Source organism: Hydra vulgaris, chromosome 03, assembly GCF_038396675.1.
Source record: "Hydra vulgaris chromosome 03, alternate assembly HydraT2T_AEP".
Taxonomy (NCBI): Eukaryota; Metazoa; Cnidaria; class Hydrozoa; order Anthoathecata; family Hydridae; genus Hydra; species Hydra vulgaris.
In genome coordinates, this window is record NC_088922.1 from 5,477,005 (window position 1) to 5,503,596 (window position 26,592).

The following is a 26,592-nucleotide window of genomic DNA, read 5'->3' on the forward strand; positions in this document are numbered from 1 at the left end:
TTCTTTGGACTTACAGACTTGTGACGACTAAAAGACATCGTGTTAACGTCTTGCAGAGATCTGTGCCTGCTGGATTTTGACTGATATTAGCCAACACATTAGTTGCACTTTTGTCAAAACCCTGGACAATCGTACACTAATATAATAATAGATATAAAGGTAATACTAAAAAGAATAATATTAAAATTAATAGTAACAATAATAAAACTAGCAACAATTATAACAATAATAATAATACTAATAACATACTGTTTAAAAAAATAGTTTAACAATTTGTTTATATTTAGCGTATTGTCACAACTTTAAAGTAAGTTTTGTGATGTCATTTCTTTAATCTATTATACACATTTTTATAAAATCGATTAAATAGAAAAAAATGTCACGATAATAGTAATCTAAGTCGTTCAAATGTTTGTTGCATAATTTGCCGCTTTATTTGCTTATTTTTATCACCAACAAGGAAAAGTAAATATTTTTTAAAATGACAGAAAGTTCAACACTAAATAATGATGAAGATAAAATGACGGAAAACTCTAAATTTTGTAATGATGGAAAAACTAGCAATATTGAAACAAGGTTAGGAATAAAAACATGGCGTCCAGAATGTTTACAAAAATTTAATTCCATCGGATGTTTTTTAGTTGCTCTTAGCATTTTTTCGTTTTCTCAAGGTTTGTTGAGCTCTTTATTTATTTGTTTCCTTTCATATCTAAAATTTTTTATTTTTTTATTTTGGTATGTTTAAGAAGGAAATCGCAAATTTTGAAAAAGTTAAAATATATAATAAAAAGGTGAAGAAAATAAAAGGGTAAATATATATTGTATAATTATGTATAATTATACAATAAACTTATAAAATGTATAATAATTTAATAATAATGAAACAAAATACCGAGTGATGCATAATTTATTGGAAAAGTAAATTCATTAATATTTTATCAATAAATAAAGAAAAAGTATTAGAATATTTTTCTAAACTAAATTATTAATTTTTAAATAAAAATCAGTTGTTTCTTATATGAAATATCTTCATCATTTACAATAGATCTAAGCTATGCTTCAACATCTTTTATAAACAACTGTAAAAAATTTAAATCAATTTATTTTAGTTTTAATTTGAGCGATCAACCAAGACTTTCTCTGATGAGGCTTGCCAACAACCCTCGTACACCTTTTATGCTAAATCTCAATTGGTTGTGCTTGAGGTGTATTAAATTCCTGATCATTGATATGTTTGTCCATCAAATTTAGACGGAAATTAGAGTAGTGAGAACTTACTGAATCTAGCCAAAATAAAATATTTAAAGTTGCCATGATACATGTAAATGAACGGCAGAAGTTCTAAGCACCTTGGGTGAATCTTAGAACCTTAAAAGATCCTGGGGTACTTCTGATCACTGTTTGATCTTTCTAAAACTATTATCACATTCTTCTTCATTATCAGAGTACCCCTTCATTGTACTTCTTACAACTACCTTAAAGCTGACTGGGACTCTATCCATGATTTTCTTCGTAATGGCCCTTCAGTAGAAATCTTTCGTCTTCCTGCTAACAAATGTGCTTTTTACATAACTTCGTGGGTTCAGGCTGACATAGGATATTATATTCCTTCTCATCGATTCCAGGTCAAGCCTCATTCCTCTCCGTGGTTTTCCTCACATTGTGCTGCTGCAATTTCTAATCGAAACAATAACTTCCATCTCTATCAGCAAAACAGTCGTTTGTTTACTATTGCAAGAAACCATTGTAAAAAGGTTTTGTCTAACGCCAAAGCTCGCTATTCTCAGGTCATGAAATTTCATATTTTATCACAAAAATTAGGCTCTTGTAACTTCTGTAGAATCTTTAACAGTATCAATAAAAAGAACAAGTCTGTTATTCCACCTTTCTTGTATGTTATATTGTATATTGTATAGTTACCGTCAAACAGGTTGATCCATTGCTTGACATTCGGATTACTCCAGCTTCTGTATCTAAAGTGATTTCCTGCTTTGACTCTGTAAACAATGTTTTTGAACCTTTAATTAACAAATACTTTATCTTTTATCTTGAATGTAATAACTTACTTTCTGATCATAAATATGGATTTTGATCTTCTCGTTCTACAGCTGATTTGTTCACAGTAATAACCAATAGGTTTTATTGTGCATTAGATAGAGGTGGAGAGGTTAAGGCTATCGCTCTTGACACTTCTAAAGCTTTTGATAAAGTTTCGCATTCTAGTCTTCTCTAAGCTTTCTTCTTACGGTATAAGCATTCTTCTTACAGTATATCTGGTAATATATTTAAGATTATTGAACCCTTTCTTTCCAATCGTAGTATAAAAATTGTCTTAAATGGACAGCACACTTCTTCATACCCTGTAACTTCAGGGGTTCCTCAAGGCTTAATCCTTGCTCTATCCTCTTTTTAAACTACATTAAAGATCTTCCAGATATTTTCACATCTAAGGTGGCTTCGTTTGCTGATGATGCTACCATTTATTCATGTCATGATAAAAGGCCAACACTCTCTGATTGCTTAGAGGGGGCATTTGAGCTTGAAAAGGTTCTCACTTCTGCTATAGCATTGAGCTCATATTGGCTGGTGAACTTTAATTTAGATAAAACCCAATTTTTTTCAACCAATCGCTATTGCAATAATTTAGACCCTCCTATATTTATGAACGCTAATGTACTCGATGATTCATCTACCCTTCATCTTCGAGGATTAACTCGTACTTTTAATCCTTCTTGAAAACCATATATCAAATCCATTGCAAAAATAGAATCTGCTAAGTATGCATCTCTTTATCGTCCTTGATATTTCTTATTTCGGATTCTACTCTTTATCTCTATAAATCTCAAATCCGGTCTTGTATGGAATACTGTTGCCATATCTAGGGCAAACCTTCTTAGAATGCTCTTTCCCTTTTAGACAAGGTATAAAACTGCATCGTAAACATAGTTGGACCTGCTCTTGCAGCCAACCTCCAACCATTATCACATTGTCTTAATGTTGCTTCTCTCTCTCTTTTCTATAAATTCTATAATGGGCACTGCTCTAAAGAGCTAGTGTCTCTTGTGCCATCTACTAAAATTTATTCTCGTGTTACCCATCATACAATTAAGTCTCATCCTTTTTCTGTGACTGTTCCTAAGTGCTCCAAAAACTCATATTTGTCCAATTATTTTCCTCGACCATCAGTTATTTGGAATTCGCTTCCTTATCTTGCTTTCCTGATTCATATAATTTGCAATCTTTTAAGTCGTCTGTCAATCGTTACTTTGCTCTATAAACTTCATCTTTTCTCTTCCAGTAACTTCCAACTCTAATAGTGGTTTCTTGCAGCCTTGTTGGAAGCAAATATGTTTAAAAAAATATCTTTTGTAAATATTCATCAATATAGATTGATGTATTGATTGCTGCAGCCTTGGAAGTACGAAACGGTGACTAAGACATACCTCGGTTTGAAAAGACAACGTACATTAATTATTTTTTTATAAATTTCTCTTTTTCCACAATGGGAAATTTTCTGGGCATGTTACTTTGATGGCTGTTTTATGCTCAGAATTTCTATGCATGTCAACTGCATAACAAAAGTAATTCTTATTATCGATTACCAGAAGTGATTTTTTCAGAGTCCGTTAACAAATTTTCTGATTTTTTTTTTTGTTGTTGTTGTTATTTGCTGTTCAATGATAAATTTCGGAGTCTTTTCACATTATTGAATTTATTTATTTTTTTAGACGACAAATTGTCAATTGATTTAAATCTAACTTAAGTTCTAATATTTTCTGTCTGACTCCTTTTCGGTAGTTGACAAGCCTCTTTATTTAGGCTTTCTTTTCTCTAGTCTAGGATGTCGGATAACCAGAACGCTTTTTATTAGAAAATGAATGACCACTTTGAGTTATAATTAATTGCATTGCTATTCTTTATTTTTCAAAATGATTTACAATTTCACTTTTTTTTTAATAATGGCTTTTTAAGAAAAAGAAAAAAAAAAAAAAAAATTAAGCGATAAAGTAAAAATTTCCTAGATTTTTTATGCATAATCATCAAACCACGTGGTTATTTAATTAGCTAGAAAAATTCAATTAAAATTTAAATAAACTATGCATCAACCGTTAGTAACTGGTTTACCAAATAAGTTTAAATAATAATAAATTGACAACATAATAAATAGAAGCTTTACTATAGTAAGTTTTTTTTCAAAGTAAATGATACATGATGATCTATTATAAATAGATAGATTCTTTCTTTTTTTTTCATACAATGTACATTTAATATTAATAATACTAGCTGTCCAAATATCTAGTATGGGTCTATTATCTATGCTCTACCATATATATACTTATTCCTTACATAGACCTTTCTGTCTATTTTTGCGCGCAGAACTACTTTTTTATTGGCATACACCGAACAACCAATATTTAAAAAAAAAAGAAAACAAGTTTGTAATTTAAAAGACAAAATAAGGATGTGGAATGTTGTTGCACGACCTTATGTTTAATAGTAAATGGCAGAAAAGTGTCATTGTACTTCATCATTGCTTTGAATTAACGTTTAAGGTTAAATGCTTTACAACTTCTAATTGTAAACCTTTAATAACAAACTGGTGTTGGACAACAGCCGGGTGTTGGACAACTAGCTTTCTTCAGATTTTTTTTTTTTAAGTTTTCTTGCGTAAGTTGTGTAATTGTGTAAGTTAAAGATGTTTCAAAAGTACTATCTCTAATTTCTTTCTCGGAAAAAAAATACGCCGTTCAGCTAAACTTGAGGATTACACTGCTACTGAGCTTGTTTTTTACACAATTATACTATCGGTTGCCGCAATCTGATTTTTATTAACGTTTTTTCTAATGATTACACCAAATATCAGAGGTCCTGCCAATGACGATTTCTCACTGGTAATTCTATTTTGATTGAGAAATTTTCACAAGTTTTAAAAAGCTGCTTCAGGATTGCTCGGCTGTTACTTGGTCTAAAACCAGTTTCATCAATTGCGTTGAAGTTGTATCTAAGTTTTTATATCGTGTCGTAATGTAAAAATTTTTCAACAGTTTTTTTAAGGTACTTTGCCTGTCTTGAAAACACTTTCATCCAAAGAGAGTAAAATACTATTTTTATAGGCAGGTTAGATCATCACTGTTTGCAACAACCAATCTGTAATAGTTTATGATATGCTTGATCTTTCTAATTGATTTCCCAGGTAAAAAGCAATTTTTGCCATAACTTCAGCCCTAAATATTCATAATAATAATTTTTATTATCTTGATAACAAATGTTAGTTTCTTGATAACAAGAAAATCTACTGATACAGTTTGCATAGTTATGCACTATACTCACATGATTGCAAAAAGCCCATCTCAAAGCCTCATCTCAAAACCCAATCTCAAAACCCAAGTCTTTAACTTTCTACTTTAAATGCACAACCAACGTTTCTTCTTCTCTTATAAAAATTGTTGAGATGATTTATTAACATTGTTCTTTTTTTATTGTACATAAATACCGTTTTACATATGCTGACAATACTTTCATTCATATCATTAAGGGTTTTATTCATAGCTTCTTGATCATACCATTGGACTTTTTTAATGTACTTGCAAGGCTGATATCATGTAATAATAAACTCTACAACAGCAAAAAAAGTTTCACTTATAAACTATTTCAAGTCCTGAAAGCATGCTTTACATTGAATAAAAATCAATAATATAGACTTTTATACTTAAAACGTGCTTACAACCACAATCATATTAAATGGGTAAATTTTGCAAAACAATGAGATAACTTTGACGTTCTTGTCAACGTTACTCAAAACTAAACGTGTTTTTAAAAAAAGTACTTTGCTTGATAATTAAAAATAAATAGTATTTAAAAATAAATAAATGGTTAGTATTTAAAAAATAATAATATATGCTTCGTATTTAAAATACTTAAAAGTATTTTAAATACTAGACATTTAGAAATAAAACTTTTATGCATAACGCATATTGTATTTTTTAGGTGTTGTAGTTAATGGCATCGTTACGGCATCAATTGCAAGTATTGAAAAAGAGTTTGGTTTAAACAGCAAAGTTATGGGCATAATTGTTTCTGGAAATGACGTGTCAGCTGTGATTGCCGTTGGATTTGTTAGCTTTTTTGGATCTACGCGTAACAAACCACTCATACTTTCAATTGGTGCTTTCATCACAGGTATTTTTATAATTTATTTTAATTTATTCAGTTTTTATATATGTAAAAAAAATGCAGTTATGATATTACAATATTTTTGTAGAAAATGTCGTTGTTTGTTTCTTTTTTATATAGTCATTTATCATAGATACTAAAATTTCCTTACTATTTTGCTCAGGAATCGGTGCGTTAATGTTTACTTTACCGAAGCTAATCGCTGGTAATTACCAACCAAAAAATTTTGAACAAATTGATTTGGATATTTGCGGCTTGAACAAAACACTTCCCAGAAATTGTGCTAGTCAACCAGATAATAACGTCAACGCTGTGGTTTTTTTTATAGCAAACTTTGTAATGGGAGCTGGCACAACACCGCTGTATACTTTAGGTAATAACATTTTTTTTTTTTTTTTTTTAAATGTTGTTTTATGCAACTTGATTATAATTCTGCTTTAAAAAAAAAATTCAAAAAGTTAGCACAAGCTATAGTAATTAAAAAACATGTGCTTGTTTTTTTGTAAACGTTATGACAATGTTGTTTTAACCAACATTTCAAATATCTGACCATGAACCTACAAACACACTTGATTTACTAATGACAGATAATTGTAAATGGATTAGAGACGTTAAAATAGGTCAAAAAGTTAAAAAAGACCCGCGCATAACAGTCGAAGTTAAAGCTTTATTTTTTAAAAGGAAGAATTTACGGAACCAATTAAGAGCTTGTAAATTCTAAATTTGTAAATATTAAACGAATACAAAACGGTAAAAAAAATTAGTCAAAAGCAAGTTAAAAGAATCCACTATTGATTATGAGGAAAAGCATATGAATAATGTACAAAAAAAAATCCGAGATTATTTTACAAATATGCAAATAAAAACCTAAAAACATCGGTAAAATACATTCAATGAAAAACCACGCAAAGGTACTCACATCTGACAAGCATGAGGTTTTTAATATATTAAATAAAAGTTTTCAATCGGTTTGTGTAAAAGAGCATGATGAAACTCCGGAGTTTGAACCACCAACTACAAATTTTTTTGAATGAGATTGAAATAATGTTGTTACAAATGAGGCAGTTCAGCAAAAACTGAAATCTCTGGACTCCAACAAAGCATGTGGTTGTGATCGTACTAGTCCTTACGGATTTAAAAAATTCTTCAAGCAGTGTCGCAACTCCATTAGCTTTAATTAACCGAAAATCAATAGAAACAGGAGAAATTCCTAGCAAATGGAAAGAGGCAAATATCACGCCGATAATCAAGAACGGAAATACAAAAGAATCGCTTAACTATAGGCCCGTGTTATTAACATCTCTAACATCCAAAGTTATGAAAGCATTTATAAGAGAAGCGATAATGACTAATCTCTTGGAAAATAAATTGCTGTCAAAAAATTAACATAAGTTCGTAAAGAATAAAGTCTGTATAACAAAATTACTATAAATATTAGACATTATAACAGCAAGCATGAGTGAAGGTTTAGCGGTAGATATAGTTTATTTGAATTTTGGCAAAGCCTTTGATAAAGTTCCACATAAACAACTGTTAAAAAATTGAAAAGCTTATGAAATCAAGGGTTTACTGCTTAACTGGGTATCGTCTTTTTTTTAAATGAAAGCAGGCAAAGAGTTGTAATGAGCGAATACGTGTCATCGTGGTTTGAGATTTTTAGTGATGTGCCTCAGGGATCTGTTCTTGGTCCCTTGATATTCTTAATATTTGCAAACGATCTACCATCAATTGTTAATTCGAGTTGCAAATTATATGCAAATGACAGTAAACTAACCAAAGTTATAAAAAATGTTTCACAATCACGAGTCACGAGTACTGAAAGACATCAATGAGTTTGTAAAAAGGACGGATATTTGTTTGACCTTATTGAAAGTTGAAAAGTGCAAAGTGATGCATGTAGGTAAAAAGAGCCCACTTATGAGTTATAGCATGACCCATGACGGCAAAGAGCATATATTGGATACAACAGTAAGTAAAAGAGATTTAGGCGTGATTATTTCATCCAACCTTTAATAGCATGATCAAGTGACTTCGGCGAAGACAAAAGCTTAAAGAACTTTGGGTTAAACTATATTTGATATGGAAACGGTAAAAGTACTATATACAACATTTATGAGACCGTTTCTTGAGTTCACTATATATATATATATATATATATATATATATATATATATATATATATATATATATATATATATATATATATATATATATATATATATTACTATTACTATTACTACTATTACTACTATTACTATATTACCAAAATTTACAAACCCCCGCATTTTGGGGGGTTAGAATTTATGCATGATCATAACTTTTGTAATTTACAATATTTTTGAATAAAATTTAAAACCTGTTGATGATTTTCTATTTAGTATAAAATAGAAAAGTTGAAAACTTTAGGAGGAGGGGGGTTAAATTCTTTTTGGATTTTTGTTGCCGGGCCTCCATCATTGCAATTTTTTGCAAAATCTCCTCATTTGTCATGGCCATGAACATGCTTTAGTTTTTAGTCAGCACAATACGTAAAAGTGTCGTATTTGAAACATCAATTTCTAATCATTTATCTAAATCAAAAAGAATGATATTTTCCATATTAATATTTAGTTCCATAATTATATCCTTTACTAGTATTATTATTAAAAATAACAGTATTTAAAAGTTTGTTGATTGATGCTTAAGGCGCAAAAAAAATTTATTTATTTTGTATACATCTATATATTTTTATGCTAAATTTTCACACAACTAACTTTCACTCAAAATTTGTTAAATCACCATAAGGTTGTTTTGATTAAAAAATGTTTAATATTTTTGTCATATAAGTCAAATATAAACATCCCATCGATTTTTTTTACTATTGAGAAGAAAAATTGAGTGTTTTTTTTTTTTTATCTTCAAGCAACTATCATATATATTATTGTGCAAAAAGCCTCTTATATCTCTGACACTTACGGTATTCTTTACAGTAAGTACGTAATTATTTCTGATCCTTAGTTACTGTAAGTTTTTTAATGGTAGGTAAATTTTATGATAAAAGCACTCGTCAACAAAGTTTCAGTTTCTTCAGTTTCAGCTTTTATTAGAATGGAAACTTCAGTTTCCATTTTAATAAAACCTGCTGAAACAAAGCCATGCAGCAAATTCAATTTAAAATATCATCAAATCATTACGAACCAAAAATGATCGAATCAAAACAATGCAAAATGTCTTACAACGTAAGCATAAAGCTTAAAACAAGTTTAACTTCTAAATACTTTTTTATAAAACTAGTTTTTTTATCCTGTATTTTAAATTTCTATTGATATAGTTTGTAGATTAGTACATACAACTATGTAAAAAGCTTTAACAAACATTTTAAGTTTTTTTTTGTTTTTTTTTTGGTTTACACTTGTTAATCGTTGTACAGCTTTAAATAACCAATAGTAAAAATAATAATATAAACTTACAACGATAGAAAATATAAAAAATATAAACAAGGTATCCGAAAGAAGAACGCAAAGATCTTGTCGTCAGAACCTTAAATAAGCATTTAACAAAAAGAAGATAAAAAAAATAATAATAAACTTTTTCAAAATTGCAAGGTAAACAATTTGTGTCTGAAGAAAGATCAAGAGGATCTTTGCATCAGAATTTTATACAGCTAGACATAAGTTATTTATCCACATACATACAAAACATAAAATATTAAATACATTTAACTCGTATATATTCAGAACTCTCATTTCAATACAATAATGCTTCGAATAAGAGAAGCGATTTGCAAAATTGATTATACTGATTGCGCGTTTCTGATGGAGATAAAGATGTTGCAACTTACTTTTTTCTGTACTTCCCCAAGCAAAATTAGCATATTTTAAATAACTATGTATAAATGAGTAATAAAGTTGGATTAAGACTTTCTTATTGAGATAGGTTTGTGATTTATATAGGATCCCCATGTTTTTTAGAAATTTTTGTGCATATATAATCAACAACTCAAAATTGTGTAACAAAATTTGCTTTTACTTCCTTTTGATCGATAAAGATTTTAGGTAATTTTGATGGGAGAAATCGCTTTTTTGTAATCGAATGAATTCAAAACCATATTGTTTTATTAGTATTCAAGGTTAACTTGCTACACTAGAACCAAATAGATAAATGTCTGAGTTCACTGTTTTAAAAAGTTCAGTGATATCATAGTTAGAAAGGAATAAGTTTGTATTATCTGCATACATAATGCTCGATAGTTTTGAAGCTTTATTTAAGTCATTTATAAAAATTAAAAAAAGGAGAGGTCCAAGAATTAAACCTTGTGGAACTCCTCAGATTATATTAAGAAAAGTGGATTGATAATCATTGTTAAATGGTACAAATTGTTTTCGGTTAGATAGATAACTTTTAAAATGGTACAAATTGTTTTCGGTTAGATAGATAACTTTTAAAATGGTACAAATTGTTTTCGGTTAGATAGATAACTTTTAAAATGGTACAAATTGTTTTCGGTTAGATAGATAACTTTTAAAATGGTACAAATTGTTTTCGGTTAGATAGATAACTTTTAAACCATTTTACTTTTTACTCCTTGATGGATAGAAGCGCCAAAGATTTTAAAAAGAACAACTTTAAGTTGTTTAAAGTAATCTATAACCACCTTTCCATTAATTTGATCTGCTCCGACTGCTTTATTTTTTTTAACAGATTTGAAGGCCCTTTCAAACTCATCAAACAATAATTCGGAAGATAACTCATATGAACAAATGCAATTATACAGGGGTTTTAGATAATCAGTAAACAAAGACTTGGTCGTTGGGATTTTTTCAGACAGCGTTGGTTCTCTATGAGTGAAATATTTGTCAAATTCTTGAGCTATAGTTTTTGGTTCATATAAACTTTTGTAATCGACTCTAACCAATTGTGGCAGGAAACAAGAGCATGATTTTTTTTTGTCAATAATTTCTTTCATTATTTGCCACGTGCGCTTTGTGTCGTTTTTAAATGTATTAAATAATTGAGAGTAATAACTTTTCTTCAGGAATTTTGCAAATTTTTTCAAATAAGTTTTTGTAGTTCTTATAAATTTTTTCGCTTGAAACTGTTTTTGTTTTTATCATATAACTTTTTATGTTATTGTTTTTAATATTATTTGTTTACTGATTATCTTCTTATATATAACTTTTGTTTTATTCTGGATGATTTTTTAAAGCCTTTAAGTAAAAAAAAGGGTATTTTCATATTCTTAGTTGTTATTGTTTTTTCGACTATTGGGAAATTAACTTCATAAACAGAAAAAAATGTTTTGAAAAAAGTTTCATAAATATTATTTGCGTTTTGATCAAAATTTATGTTTTTCCAATGCAGTAATGATAGTTGGTCTTTAAATAATTTAATATTAGTCCCTTTATAAATGCGTTTTCGTATTACTTTTTTGGTATTAATGTTTCTTTTTGGGTTTGTTTATTAGGTTTCAGGATAAGAGGAAAATGATCTGCTAAATCAGTTTTTATGATACTTATTTGTATATTATTCTTGAAAATATCAGTAGTTATAATATTATCTATAAGAGTTGCTGTGTTTATTGTTACTCTTGTGGGTCGATTTATTAAAGTAACTGACCCTGTTTCAAAAATTGCATCATAAAAATTCTTAATTTTATGGTCGTCATTATAGAGAAAACAGTTCATATTTCAAGTCTCCGACTATATAGTTTTCTATTTTTTTATTGGTTCGTTTTTTAATGATTTGTTGTAGAACATGCTCAGGTTTTCGCTCACACCGTCAGGTGGCCAATAACAACAGCTTATTAAAATGATTTTAGTTAGATTGTTTGTAATTTCAATAGTTACAATTTTTTTATTGCAGTTTATTGCAGAAACACTCAAATCATTCCTAAAACAATACTCAAAATTTTTGTGAACTTAAATTAATACTCCACCGCCGCGCTTATTTGTTTTTATCTCCATAGAAGTTATATTAAAAGGAGGAATATCAAAATCACTACTTATATCATCTACTGTGATCCAAGTTTCAGTTAAACAAATTATATTAAAAGTGTGTTTAGTTTCTTTTAATAGATTTACAAATTTTTCAAAATTGCATTTTAAACTTCTTATATTGAGGTGGAGAATTACAATTTGATCATTATTTTTTTCACGGGCATTCTTAAAATGAAACCCTTCTAGTTGACTAGGAAAATAATACGAACAACCGGAGAAAATACTGCGACAAAAATTATTTTAAGGGTCATGGTTTACTTCTAAAGAAAAGAGATTTGTTTCATATAAATTTAAAAAAAGGGGTTCAAAGTTATTAGTCATACCAATGATAATAAATGGAAAAAAACAACAACAAAGGATTTCTTTTTAGGAGTGCTAGTTATTTGTTAAGATTTTTGAATTTTTATTAAGATAAATAATTATCATTAAGATAAATAAGTTTGTCATACATTACCGTTACATTTTCACCATTTGAGCGCCTTTGTTTAACTTCCGCAAATAACTTTTTCCCAATAGCTACGGTCTTACGAGAAAAGTCTTCGTTAATGAAGGAATTCGTTCCTTTTAGTCAAAGAGATTCTTTCATGATTCTTATTTTGTCTTTGTATTTCTGCAGGTTAAGTACTATTGTCCTCCGCCGTCCGTCTTTCTTCAATCCAGTGCGGATTGAAGAAAGATCTACAACCGAGGAATGTGTGAACTTTTTCTTCAGAGTCTACCCATGATTCTTGCCCATTTTCATCAATTCCATCGATTCGTAGATTTTTTCTTCTTGATCTATCTTCCAGGTTTCGTTGCTTTTCCTACATAAATTATTCTATATTAGTATGTTCGAATTTTTTATCTAGTCGCTTATTGTTGTTATAAATTTTTTTGTCAACTAGTTCTTCGTTATAGTTTAGACTATCCTTAATATCTTCCAATTCCTTTATAAGTTTTTTAATTTCGTTTGCATTCATGTTGATGTTTAACTTGTCCAATCTGTCGTTAATTATTTTTATATTAGCGCTGTTATTGATATTATTTATATTATCAATAACAGTTTTCTCTTGCTTACGAAAAATTTCTTCAGTTTCTTTTTTGAATTCTCTTAACATTTTTTTTTAACACTTTTTTTATTTCTGCAAGTGTTAATGCTATAGTATATATATACGTGATAAAATAAAAATAAATTTTTATTTAGGTTAAAAATGTATATTTTTCCAAATCTAAAGTACAAATCCAAATGTCTTTTTTTTTTTAATGCTACTCGTGGTAAAATCGCGTCCGCTCTTGTTGAATGCGTGCGTAAATGATATGGAATAAGATTAATAATGACAAACATTAAGGCTTTACTTAATAATACCATGAAAACTCAAAAAGAAAAAATTTAGTTAATTTTTTTATGAGTAGTAAATTTAGTTTGTTTAGTTTATTAGTAAATTTTTAAGTTTTGTTTTACAGAACAATTATAGCAAAGTTTTTAACTGATCTTTTTACGAGTTATAAGGATTAGTTACATGAAAAAAAATTTGCTTAACAGGTCCAGCCTACTTAGATGAAAATGTTTCACCTAATAAAACGCCAATTTACTTAGGAGCTTGGTTTGCCGCAACTACTTTGGGGCCCGGTGTTGGGTATATAATCTCAAGCATTTTTTTGAGAAGGTATACAAATATAAACCAGGTAAAATAATACAGACATTTCAAAAAAACTTTTTTGTTAAAAAATGTATTTAAATATAACTTTTTATATAAAAATGCAAAATATTTTTTCGAATTTTTAGTACCGCTTTTTTTTTTACTTTTAGAAAACGCATTTGAAAGTTAATGATAGTGAGTGGGTAGGTGCATGGTGGCTGGGTTTTCTTGTTATGTTTGGCTTCTTGATGATATCTGGGTTTTTACTTTTGTTTTTTCCAAAAAAGTTACCTGGTGGAGATAAGAAAAGAGAGGAAGCAATAAAGTTAGGAAACTTACCCCAATCAGACTTAAGTGTTAAATATACAATTAAAGGTTTTATAATAGAAAGTTTCAAAATGCTCCGTAATAAATCTTTTATGTTAAGTGTACTGGGACTTACAGTAAAATCATTGTTTGGTGTAAGCATTGGAACTTTTTTTTCAAAGTTACTTATTCTTAAGTTTGGAATTCCACCTGATAAAGCTAATATGATTTTGGGTGCAGTTTTGGCACCCACAATGATAGGTAATTTTATTCTTAAACTTTTTTTGTTATCAAATACAAAATTAGCAATGTAAAAGTTTAGTTATTTACGATTTGTAATGCGAAAGACGTTTTTAATTATTAAGAGCTATAAATGTTTTAAATTAAAAAACAAATAAATAAAAACTAATAAATAAAACTTTGCAAAAGAATAAAAACCATTAAAATCATTAAAAAAACCTCTTAAATAATAATTATAATTAACAACGTATTAAATAATTACCTGAACAATGAAGTTTCTTTGTTTTGTTTTGTTTATTCTTTTTTAGTCTATAATAATAGTATAAAATGGTGGTTTGGATGCATGCAAAATAGTGTATATGTATTTCTGACTTTATTTTTTTCTTGAACGTTAATGATGACATCATTTATAAAGTAAATGATGAAATTTTCAATTAAATAACTCACTACTTCTTAATATCACTTACTATTTAATATTACTTAGAAGATACTATTACTTAGAGGGTAATAATACTTGAAGAGTACTATACTACCTAATATTACTTAGAGGGTCAGACATTTAGTTAGAGGGATCAGACTTACTTCGAAATATTTTTCTTAAGAGCATGCTTAGTACACTTAAGAAAATCAATAATCTGCACAAATTAAATTCAATTTAATTAATGGCTATTAAATATTTAATAATTAAAGTTGGTGTAATGAGTGGATCATTGATAATGCGCAAATGGAAAATAAAAGCAGCAGGAAAAACCTCCATGCAGTTTTGCTTTATTATATCAATAATCGGTGGGTTGTTTTCTATATTGTTTTTTATACCTGGATGTAGAAATACAAACCTAGCTGGTATAATAGTACCATATCCAAACCAGTAAGTTTTTTATTTTAAATTTTTTCAATTTTTTATCATTTATATCTTATACATTTATATATATATATATATATATATATATATATATATATATATATATATATATATATATATATATATATATATATATATATGAATTTTATTTTTTTTTATGTTTAATTGTTTGTTTTAAAGATGGTTGGAAAATTCATTAAGTTCACCATGCAACTCAAACTGTAGTTGTTCAGAAATAAAGTATTTTCCCGTATGCGGATCAAATGGGATCACATATAGTTCTCCATGCTATGCAGGCTGTCAGATAATTAAGAATAATGAAGGAAAGGTTAAATTTTATCAGTTGTTATATTTTAATAATAATTCTAACACTAATGCTAATTAAAGCGTATACTTCACTAATAATTCGAATATTATTTTGTTTTCTACCTTCTTAAAATTTGCGATAAAACAAATAATAAAATGCTTTAGGAATTTAAAAATGAATTTTTTAATTTTTTTCTCTCTTCGACCTTTTTTCTTATAACCTAGATTTCAATTCAGACAAAAACATTGTTCTGTAGAACAATGTTTTTTCTACAGTAATGCTTAATGAATTTAGCTTTCAACTGTACTGTTCTACTTTTACTTTCTGATGTTAGATTTCAATAGAGCAGCCGTGGCGCAGTGGTTAGAGTTCTGGCTCAGAATCCAGAAGTCCCGGGTTCGATCCCGGCTCCGGCCCAATAAGTGACATTGGTAAGGAAGGAGACGTGAACCTCTAGTTAAATGCTCTCCAGCGGTGCTCCGCGATAAGACCGTAAGGACTTCTGAGAACACCTAGAAAAAAAAAAAACAATAGAAAAACATTACTTTTTTCTCTGCAATCTTTTTCCTTATAACCTAGATTTCAATACAGTAGAAAAACATTGTTCTAAAGAACATTGTTTTTCTACTGTATCTAGGTTATAAGGAAAAAGATTGCAGAGAAAAAAAGTAATAAAATTCTTTTTTAAGTTCCTAAAGTTTTTTATTACTTGTTTTATTGCAAAATTTAAAAAGGAAGAGAAGAAAATAATAATGTTATCACATGAGGTAAATATCTATGACTACAATTTTTCAAAAAGCGGAAAAAAACAAAATAATTTTAACAATTGTTAAAAACTTTTTTTTTATTTCTTACTAACTTACTTTTAAATGTTACCTGTAAATACTTTTTTTTCTTTAAATAGATCATTATTACATATTTCCAAAAAGTACTATTTACATGTCTCCAGTTTCTGAAGAAAGTTAATAATGCTGTTATGCGCATGCGCGCTTGACTGTGGATCAAAATAGTTAATTAAAAAATTCGTAGTTTATAATATAAAGTGCTGGCTATTAACCTTCGCATTTATAAAATATACGCAAGTCCGTCGCACCACTGGGCTACTCATTGAGAACCCTTAAAATACAAAATAAACCAAAAATTTATAAAGAAAATTTACAAAACAAACATTAACCTTTTATGGTTTACTGTTCAATAATATTTTACTGTGTTTGTTTATTTTTTTTTAACTTTAATTGTTATCAATATTTCTTACTTTAACATTTAATAGATATCGATAAAATAAATTTTGTTAATTATAAGCTGTATATAAGAAAAGTAGAGAAGTTTTAGATTCCCTTGGAGAAGTATAAGTTTGACTTTATTAGCCAATACTTTTTGATAATTTTGTACTTACTGTTGTAAATGGGCTTTCCAATATATTGTTTTGTCAATCCCAAGAAATTTAATCGTTTCAATTCTTTTGATACTTATGTTATCAATTTCTTCTGGTATATTACTTTTCTGCTGGTTGGAATAAAAAAAGATCTATTTTGTTTTTTCTGTATTTAAGGATAATTTATTTACTTTAAAACAGATGTTTAGGTTCTCAAGGTCGTCGTTCACAGATTCAAAGAGGTTTTTAATTGATGCTGATGAATAAAACAAATTTGTGCCATCAGCAAACATTATTGCATTGAGTTTTGTTAGGGATTGTGTAAGGTCGTTAATATAAATTAAAAATAAAAGAGGGTCAAAAATGGAACCTTGGGGAACTCTGCCATTTATTTTTAGTAAATTTGAATATTTTTTATCGTTCGAAATAACACGTTGCTATCTGTTGCACATAAATCTTTTAAAACAGTCTAGGTTAGTATTTTTTATTCCGTATTTTTCCTTTTTTTTTAAGTAAGATAACATGATTATTTGAGTCAAACACTTTGGATAGGTCTATAAAATTTCCTAATACAAATTGATTTTTATTAAAAGAATCACTTATAGTACAAACTATTTCTAAAATTGAATGAGAGAACAATTAAACTTTTAATTGTGCTCTCAAATAAAAACTTTTAGTGTAATCAGGCTTTAAAAATCGTCGACCTTTAAAAAATCTCGTAAATTTCGAAATGCCAAAAATTAGGTTTTCGTTTGTTTCTTACACAAAATAAAATTTCCACACACCCTCCTTTTAGTCTTACTCCCCCTCGAGAGTAAGTAATAATGGCTTTAAATATATTTCAAAAATTAAAAAATCTAAATATTGAGATATTTTTTTGAAATATTTTTTTAATTTAAAAGGTGCTTTTAAATATTTCTATCATACATGCAAAAAAATACTTAAAAGAAAAACTCATTTTTGAAAGCTGATACTTAAAACAAATATTTTCCTACACAAGGTATTCGTGCTACAAAAAATATATCAAGGCCTTAATATCATTAAAAAAAAGTTATCAGAGAATGCTTAGGGTTAACTTTGGATAAAACATACATAAAAGGTCAAAATCTTCTCAGACGACTACAGAAACTTAAAAGTCAGTAACATTTCCCAGAGTTTATTGAGTTAAAAGGAGACAAAATTATCCACACATTTTTCAGAAAATGCCGAATGTTATGCTAAGTTTTTCTATAGTATACTTACTATTCACATTTCCAAAAACCAAAAAATGTTTTTTTACTTTTTTGTTACACTATACTTATTAAAATTTACTTTTTAAAATTACTTTTTAAAATTTTAGAAAAAATTCTAAGAAGAACATTTTGAAAAATGTTTAAAAATGGCATAAAATTAAATTTTTATTAAATAATAAACATTTTGCTAAATTTGTACTTTCATACAATTTAATTTTTTTTTTTATCATTATTTATTTTATTTATTATTTATTATATTTATTATTTTTTATTATATTTATTATATTTTTTTATTATATTTATTATTTTATTTATTATATTTATTATTTTTTATTTATTATTTATTTATTTTTACTATCATACTAACATATTAATAGTTATATTATTTTAAAAAAGTTTGAAATAATAATAAATATATTGACATATAATATATTGAAATATATATTATAATATTAAATATATTGACATTTTTTTTTTGGATTTTCATAGTGATTAGGGTTTTACCTCCAAGCTTTATCATCATTTAATTTAAATAAAAATTAATTAGTTGAGAGTTGTGATTGAAAACCAAATTGTTTTTTATTTAAAAAATAGTTTTAAATTAAATATTCATATAATCTATTGTAGATTATTTGTTCAAGTATTTTAGAAAAAGAAAGAATATTGGGATTGGTCTGTAATTATTTATTAGAAATGTTTCACAAGTTTTAAAAATAGGTATAGTTTAGCTACTTTTAGGTTATCTGAGTTCCAGTTTTAATTAATAATTTGAATATTTCGAAAATAGGTTTGCGTATCACAAAAAGACATTAGCAATAATACTACTATAAATGTCATCTCTACCAGAGGACTTTACGAGTTCATCAATTTCTTTAAATATTAGTTCGTTGTTGACATTAGTTAGATAAGTTTTAATGAGTTATTTGGACAGTGAAATTTTGAAGCTAAATTTGGGCCCATGTTAACAAAAAAAATGTTAAATTTTTCTGAAACTGTATTACTGTTATCATATACTTTATTATCTATGACGATTTGAGCAGGTAAATTATTTTTATAATTTAATTTGCAGTTTTTAATCCTAATTGTTTCTTTTATAAAATTCCAAGTTTTAGTTTTTTATTTTATTTGAGTAATAGTTTTTTTAGTAATCGAAGAATCAGAAGAAACTTTAGTTTCTATTAGCTTATAAATCTGTTTTTAGTTTACAAATTATCATTTTTATTATAGGTGAAATATTTTCAAAACTGCAGTTGTGTATTACACGGAGATATACTAAAAAACATCTCTCGCTATATTGATCAAGATTACAAGTATAATTCTTCCACTTACGCAACTCCTGGAAAATGCGACCGTCATTGCAAAAACGCATTTTTATTTATTTTGAGTGTAATCATATTGATTGTTTTATCATTTTTATCAGGAACGCCACATAAAATAGCGGTTCTTAGGTGAGCAATATATATATATATATATATATATATATATATATATATATATATATATATATATATATATATATATATATATATATACATATATACACATATATATATATATATATATATACATATACATATATATATATATATATATATATATATATATATATATATATATACACATATATATATATATATATATATACATGTACATATATATATATATATATATATATATATATATATATATATATATATATATATATATATATATATATATATATATATATATATATATATATATATATATATATATATATATATATATATAGATATACATATATATATATATATATATATATATATATATATATATATATAGATATACTATATATATATATATATATATATATATATATATATATATATATATATATTTATATATATATATATATATACATATATATATATAATATATATATATATATATATATATATATACATATAGCAAAAAGTCTTGTAGGACAAACGTTTTATAATTTAATTTACCCCAGTCTTAAAATTAAAAGGTAAATATAAGTTCCGGTTGGAATTAGCATAATTCCGCCCGGAACCAAAAGGAACTCTAAATCACAAATTCTGGCAGAATTTCCGGTACTAAATTTACTCATTATTTATTTTATAAGAAATACAACAACCTTTTTTTTTCATAAACTTCCCAGCAAGCACTGGAACGTACAAAAAACGTACAATAAACGTTCAGACGGAACATCTCGGACGCGTTTTAAATTGGTTCTAGATTAGACCCTCAAAGACGTCCTTTCAGGACGTTCTATAGACGTCGTAAAAATAATTAAATAAGACTTCCCGCTAAAGTGCAGTTAAACAAAATTAGTCTAGAAAAGACGCCTTTTAAACGTTCAAAAGACTTTTGTTATGCAATGAGTGTATTTTACCAATAGTAGAATATGAAGGGTTTTGGGGACAAAAGTTCACATTCAGAAAGCATAACAGAATCGGCAACCAGTGTGCCTTAATAATTAAATCAAATAAAACAAAATTAAAAGTATTCAAAAAATCAAAACATTTCAAAAAACTAAAACCTATCATAAAAACTCTTGTTGTGGTTTAGTTTTTCACGATCACCGACGCCTTTTCTATCCGGCGCTTTTTTCAGGATATCTGCAACGCAATTTTTTAGTTCATTCTCAGTATACTCAGACATGGTCTCTGCAATTTACAAAAAAAAAAATATATATATATATATATAAAATTTATAGAATATAGAAGAAAGAATATAATAAAGATTCAGTCAAGTAAGCTTATACAAATGTGAAGGCTAGAAGTAAACTATTATTATTATGTAATAAGTAATTTAAAAAAAATCTTCTCTTATCATTTAAAGATGATGATCAACCTTATCATTTCAATATCATATTTAAGAATCTGCAAAATTTTGAGTTTTTCCCGCATTTTATATACTAAAGTTTTACCCGCATATTATATACTAATGTCTATTTAAAGACTAAAGTAATTGAAAGTTTTTTTGTTCTAAAAATAGGAAAAGTAAATTTTCTATTGATGCGAAACAAATAGTAGTTCAGTTTTTCATCAACTTTTTAAAATCACTCGGTCTTAGTTTTGCAAATGGGTTCCTTATATACTAACAAAAGTCTTTTTCATATTTGTCCATGCATTTCAACATCTTTTTTGCAATAACATTCACATTTTAAAAAATTGATATATATATATATATGTATATATATATATATATATATATATATATATATATACATATATATATATATATATATATATATATATATATATATATATATATATATATATATATATATATATATATATATATATATATATATATATATATATATATATATATATATATAAACATATTGTTTTCCAGCCTGCTGGAAAGCAGCATCTGTTATCCCCATTTTCAAAAACTTTGGAGGGCGATCAAACTCGTCTAACTACCGCCTGATAACTTACTTTCTGATCATCAATACGAATTTCGATCTTCTTGTTCTTCAGCTGATTTACTAACAGTAATAACCGCTAGGATTTATTGTGCATTAGATAGATGTGGAGAGGTAAAAGTTATTGCACTTGACGCTTATAAAGCTTTTGATAAAGTTTGGGATGCTGTTCTTATCCATAAGCTTTTTTTTACGGTGTCTCAGGTAACAACTTTAGTATTATTAAATCTTTCCTAACCAATTTTAGTATAAAAATTGTCCTTGATAGACAGCACTCTTCTTCATATCCTGTAACTTCAGGGGTTCCTCAAGGTTCTATCCTTGACCCTATACTGTTTTTAATTAACATTAAAAATCTTTCGATAATTCTCACACCTAACGCGGCATAGTTTGCTGATGACACTACCATTTATTCGTGTCTTGATAAGAAGCTAACACTCTCTGATTGCTGGGAGGGGGCATTTGAGCTTGAAAAGGATCTCACTTCAGCTACAGCATTGGGCTCGCAGTGGCTGGTGAACTTTAACAGATAAAACCCAGTTTTTTTCAGCCAATTGCTATCGCAATAATTTAGACCTTCCTATACTTATGAAAGCTAATGTACTCGATGAGTCATCTACCCTTCGCTTCTAGGATTAAATCTTACTTCCAATCCTTTTGGAAACCATATATAAAATCTGTTGCAAAATTAGCATCAGCTAAGGTTCCATAACTTTATCGTGCTTGACACTTTCTTACTCCAGATTCTATTATTTATCTGTTTAAACCTCAAATCAGTCCTTTTATGGAATACTGTTACCATATCTGGGGCAAAACTTCCAAAGATATCCTTTCTCTTTTAGACAAGGTGCAAAATCGCATTTTAAACATAGTTGGACCTGCTCTTACAGCCAACCGCCAACCATTATCGCATTGTCGAAATGTTGATTCTCTTTCTCTTCTCTACAAATATTATAATGGGTACTGCTTTAAAGAGCCAGCATCTCTTGTGCCATCTACTAAAATTCATTCTCTGTTTTTAAATCATTTATTTGAATCAATTGGTCTTGTTTCCATTATTTAATGTATATGGTTGTTAATCATAATATACAATACTAAAAATATGTTTATATGTAGGTGTACATATATATATATGTATATATATATATATATATATATATATATATACATATATATATATATATATATATATATATATATATATATATATATATATATATATATATATATATATATATATATATATATATATATATATATATATATATATATTGGTAGAACATGCAGGAGAGTACCGATACATCACAACAGGTTTGAGTTGGGGCAGCATATTTTTTTTTAAAGTATAAACATATAGCAAAAACTAATACCACCAAAAATAGAAAGGAAAGAGTCATCATATATAACAACAATCAACCGAACAAATAAAAAATTATACATTTTAAATATAGAATATGATTAAATGTTATTCTTTTAGAACGCTTTTTTTATGAAAGTGTTCTCATTATTAAACTGTGGCTAAAAGTAAGGATTTTAAGGTGATTTAAGGAGATATTTTTGTAATATTTAAGGAGATTGGGTTGCGACAACTTTTTGAAAGAAAAAATAAGGCGAATTAAGGAGAAAAAGGTTACATCTGAAACGGAACCTTATTTTTTTTTAATAAATTTTAAATACAAACAGAAAAATTATTATAACTTAATATATTACTTTACATATATATAAATATATGTAATAGAAATATAAGTTTGCCAACTATAAAACAACTTTAAAAAGTATAATCCTTCACAAAATAAGTACAGTTGACTCTTGATATTTCGAACCCTCAGGGTACCGGAAAAAAAAGCTGGAGGTATCAAGAGTTCTAATTATCGAGAGGATTTTGGCTCAAACGAGCAACGGACCGGAAATAAAGTTCAAGATACACAAAGTTTCGAGATATCGAGAGTCAACTGTAAGGAGAAATTAAGGAGAGCAGTCAAATCATATCTTTTTTAAAGGTTATTTAAGGACTTTTAAGGAGGATTTTTTTTTTTAAAGGATATTTAAGTTTTTTTAGCAGGAGCGGGAGCCCTGCATTATTAAGCATACATCTTTTATTATCATAGAATATACAATGATAATATTATTTTCTTTTATAACATAACATAGCAATAAAAGTTATATAACACTTTTTGTCTTTGTGTGTACAATGTTTATTGTCATTGAATATACAATGACAATATAGATTCTATACATGACGTATACTCTACTATGAAAAATCCTTTTGAAAGAAATGAAAGGTAAAAAAATTTTTGTAATAACTATGGCAACAACAACCAAATTTGTAAAAACTATTGATTACTTAAATTATTTTTATTCAACAACATTGTTGATTAAAAATAATTATTACTTTGTAATATTGTTTATTTAAGTTTTTTTACAAATTTTGGGCATTAAATTTAATTTTTAGTTCATTTAGACCGTATTTATAGTTTTATCAAATGCTTTTTTAAAATTTATCATTTCATTTATACTAAAACTAAATATAAATCAAATTGTTAAAAAAAATATAAGAAATAATCTATTAATGTAATAATAATTAAAATAATAACTTACAATCTAACAATTCTTTATAAAACTGTTTGTTACGATTGTTTAGATATCTATGTTATTTCGAGTTAGAATAAAAAAGGGCGCACCCATTTAACAACTATTAAAAAAAACATCTTCGAAATGTTAACTATAAAACTAAATATTTTTGAACGATACTAATAAAACGAGATTTTAATTTTAGTTTGCATGTTTAATTTTAGTTTGCATGTTCTTTTGATCTGTGTTTTATTATGAACAGGCACACTTCTGAATGTAATTTAGACGTCTTTTAAATGTTCCTCGCTGACCAAAAACAGTGTACGTGCAGTGTTTGCTGGATTATAATAAGAATAACTTTAATATTAAAACATTTTTGTAGATGTGTTCCCGATAATCAACGCGCATTCGCATTGGGTATGCAATTTATGATTATGCGAGTTATTAGCTTTTTACCTGGACCCATTATTCTTGGTGCAGTTATTGACTCGCAATGCATTACTTGGTCATACAGCGAATGCGGTAAAAAACTTGAGTGCTTAGACTACAACTCAGATCGTCTTTCGTTTAATCTTGTTGTATTTGGTGTTGCAACATCAGGTAATATTTGCTACATACCTACTATACATTGTAAAAGGTTTAACACATTTAATCTAAGTTTCGAAATGGGATGTAAAATTTTCATAGACTACACATTTCACTGTCGTTTTATTATATTATATATCTATTGTATTATATTATCATATATCTATTTTATTACAGATATATTTTATTGTATTATATATCTATTGCGTTGAACATAAAACGTTGCAGCATAATTGTAAATTATCTGCATGCCAAACACTAAGGGGGAATGCAAGAAGCGAACTTGAGTGAAGTTCGAGTTGAACTTTGAAGTTTGACTTAGTCAAGTTAGACTTCAAAAAAAAACTTGAGCAAATGCGTAAACGAAACTTGAAAATTTCAAGATCGCGCTTGAGAAAGTCAAACTTGAAAAACTTAAAAGGCGTTGATTTAAAGGCGCAATCGGAAAAAAAAACTCTGCAATCAACAACAGCAAAGTATTTGAGAAGGAAAAACCTTTTTTAAGTAAAGCAAATTAACTATATATTTTTAAATAATATTTCTGAGTTTTATACTTTAAAATGTTAACTTACAAAAATAAATTAAAAGGTGTTACAAAATAATAATTTTAATTTTTGTATTTTATTTTTATTAAAACTTGGTACCTTAATAAAAAAACACTGGATTTAAATGATCAAACACAAGGATTTTGTTATTCAATTTTCTTATTAAAATTTTTTATTAAAAAATAAAATAAACTCTTACTTGGCTGAAAGCAAACACTAATTACGTTAATTACGTTTGAAGTTAACCGAAAGTTAATTAAAAAATATGACAGCAATTTTTAATACCAGGACGAATATAATATTTATAGAGATAGAGAACAAAATCATTAGAAGAAAATGGTTAACACAAGTTAGATTTTATTTAATGTACGACAGAACCTATTTTTGTTACAACAGTCAAGTCAGCAATAGAAAGATAGGGTCAAAACTTGAATAGATCAGAGGCGGATCTAGCATTTTATGGTCTTTGAGACAGCTAACCTCCGGACACGGAGCAAGGTCCAAACAAATACACGTTTAAACTTATGTTAAATAAGGATGCTTTGCAAAAAATTGCCCCTCAGTTTGAGCTAGCTTGTATCATTAAAGTGACAGAAAGGGTGGGGCCATTTGGTCAATATATGAATTAGAGAAAAAGTTTTTTGCATTTATTAAGTTTATTTTATAAACAATTAGTTTCGGCTAAATAAACCTATTTATTTTTTTAATTTGATTTAAAGAGAGGAAATGAAGACGGGTGAAATTGGCCTAAAAAAACTTTAATATCCTAGCAAGAGACAACGTTTTGCAAATATTGCCACAAAATCATTTAATTCTATCTTAAAATTTTATGGAGATAATGCAATTTTAGAATTTAAATTATTTAAATTTCAAAACACTTAAAAATTATAAGTACATTTTTAGGATACAGCTACTGATTCAAAACAAACTTAACTTTCTTTCGTTTTACCTATAGCAAATTAATTTTTTATTTTAATTCATTTATACAAATGACCAAATGAGTCACAGAAGTTCATATTTTAAGTAAGGTCTTCTGATATTATCTGAAACTTGAGGTACCAGAAAAGCCAAAAAGGTAACAAAACTATTATTATATTAAAATAAAAATTTACAAATAGTACTGACAATGCCACATATTAATACACGAATTTTAATAAACACAATTAAAAGGATTATTTTATTAGAGCATTTCTATATTTTTAAATGTTATTCTTATTTTCAAAAAAAAAAAATTTTTCAGATTGAGTTCTACATTTACTTTATCAATAAAAAAGATTTTTTTTGATACTTTTCGATTATTATTGCTTTTATTCTTTGATAAGTTAAGTATTTATAAAAAAATCGAGTCACTATTTTAACTTCTCC

At 27.1% G+C, this 26,592-nt stretch overlaps 1 protein-coding gene across 1 annotated transcript in view; it reads left to right on the forward strand.

Annotated features, from left to right (window-relative positions):
* The first annotated feature begins 376 nt into the window (after positions 1-376).
* LOC100205577 (solute carrier organic anion transporter family member 4C1) overlaps positions 377-26,592 on the forward strand; it is a 33,970-nt gene continuing 7,754 nt past the window's right edge. Inside the window, exons 1-9 of the mRNA XM_065792121.1 lie at positions 377-671; positions 5,989-6,180; positions 6,338-6,547; positions 13,672-13,814; positions 13,939-14,335; positions 15,005-15,182; positions 15,357-15,504; positions 19,318-19,538; positions 24,480-24,697. Of these exons, the coding sequence (XP_065648193.1) occupies positions 482-671; positions 5,989-6,180; positions 6,338-6,547; positions 13,672-13,814; positions 13,939-14,335; positions 15,005-15,182; positions 15,357-15,504; positions 19,318-19,538; positions 24,480-24,697 (1,897 nt within the window). The 5' untranslated portion in view covers positions 377-481. The remainder of the gene's footprint in view (positions 672-5,988; positions 6,181-6,337; positions 6,548-13,671; positions 13,815-13,938; positions 14,336-15,004; positions 15,183-15,356; positions 15,505-19,317; positions 19,539-24,479; positions 24,698-26,592) is intronic.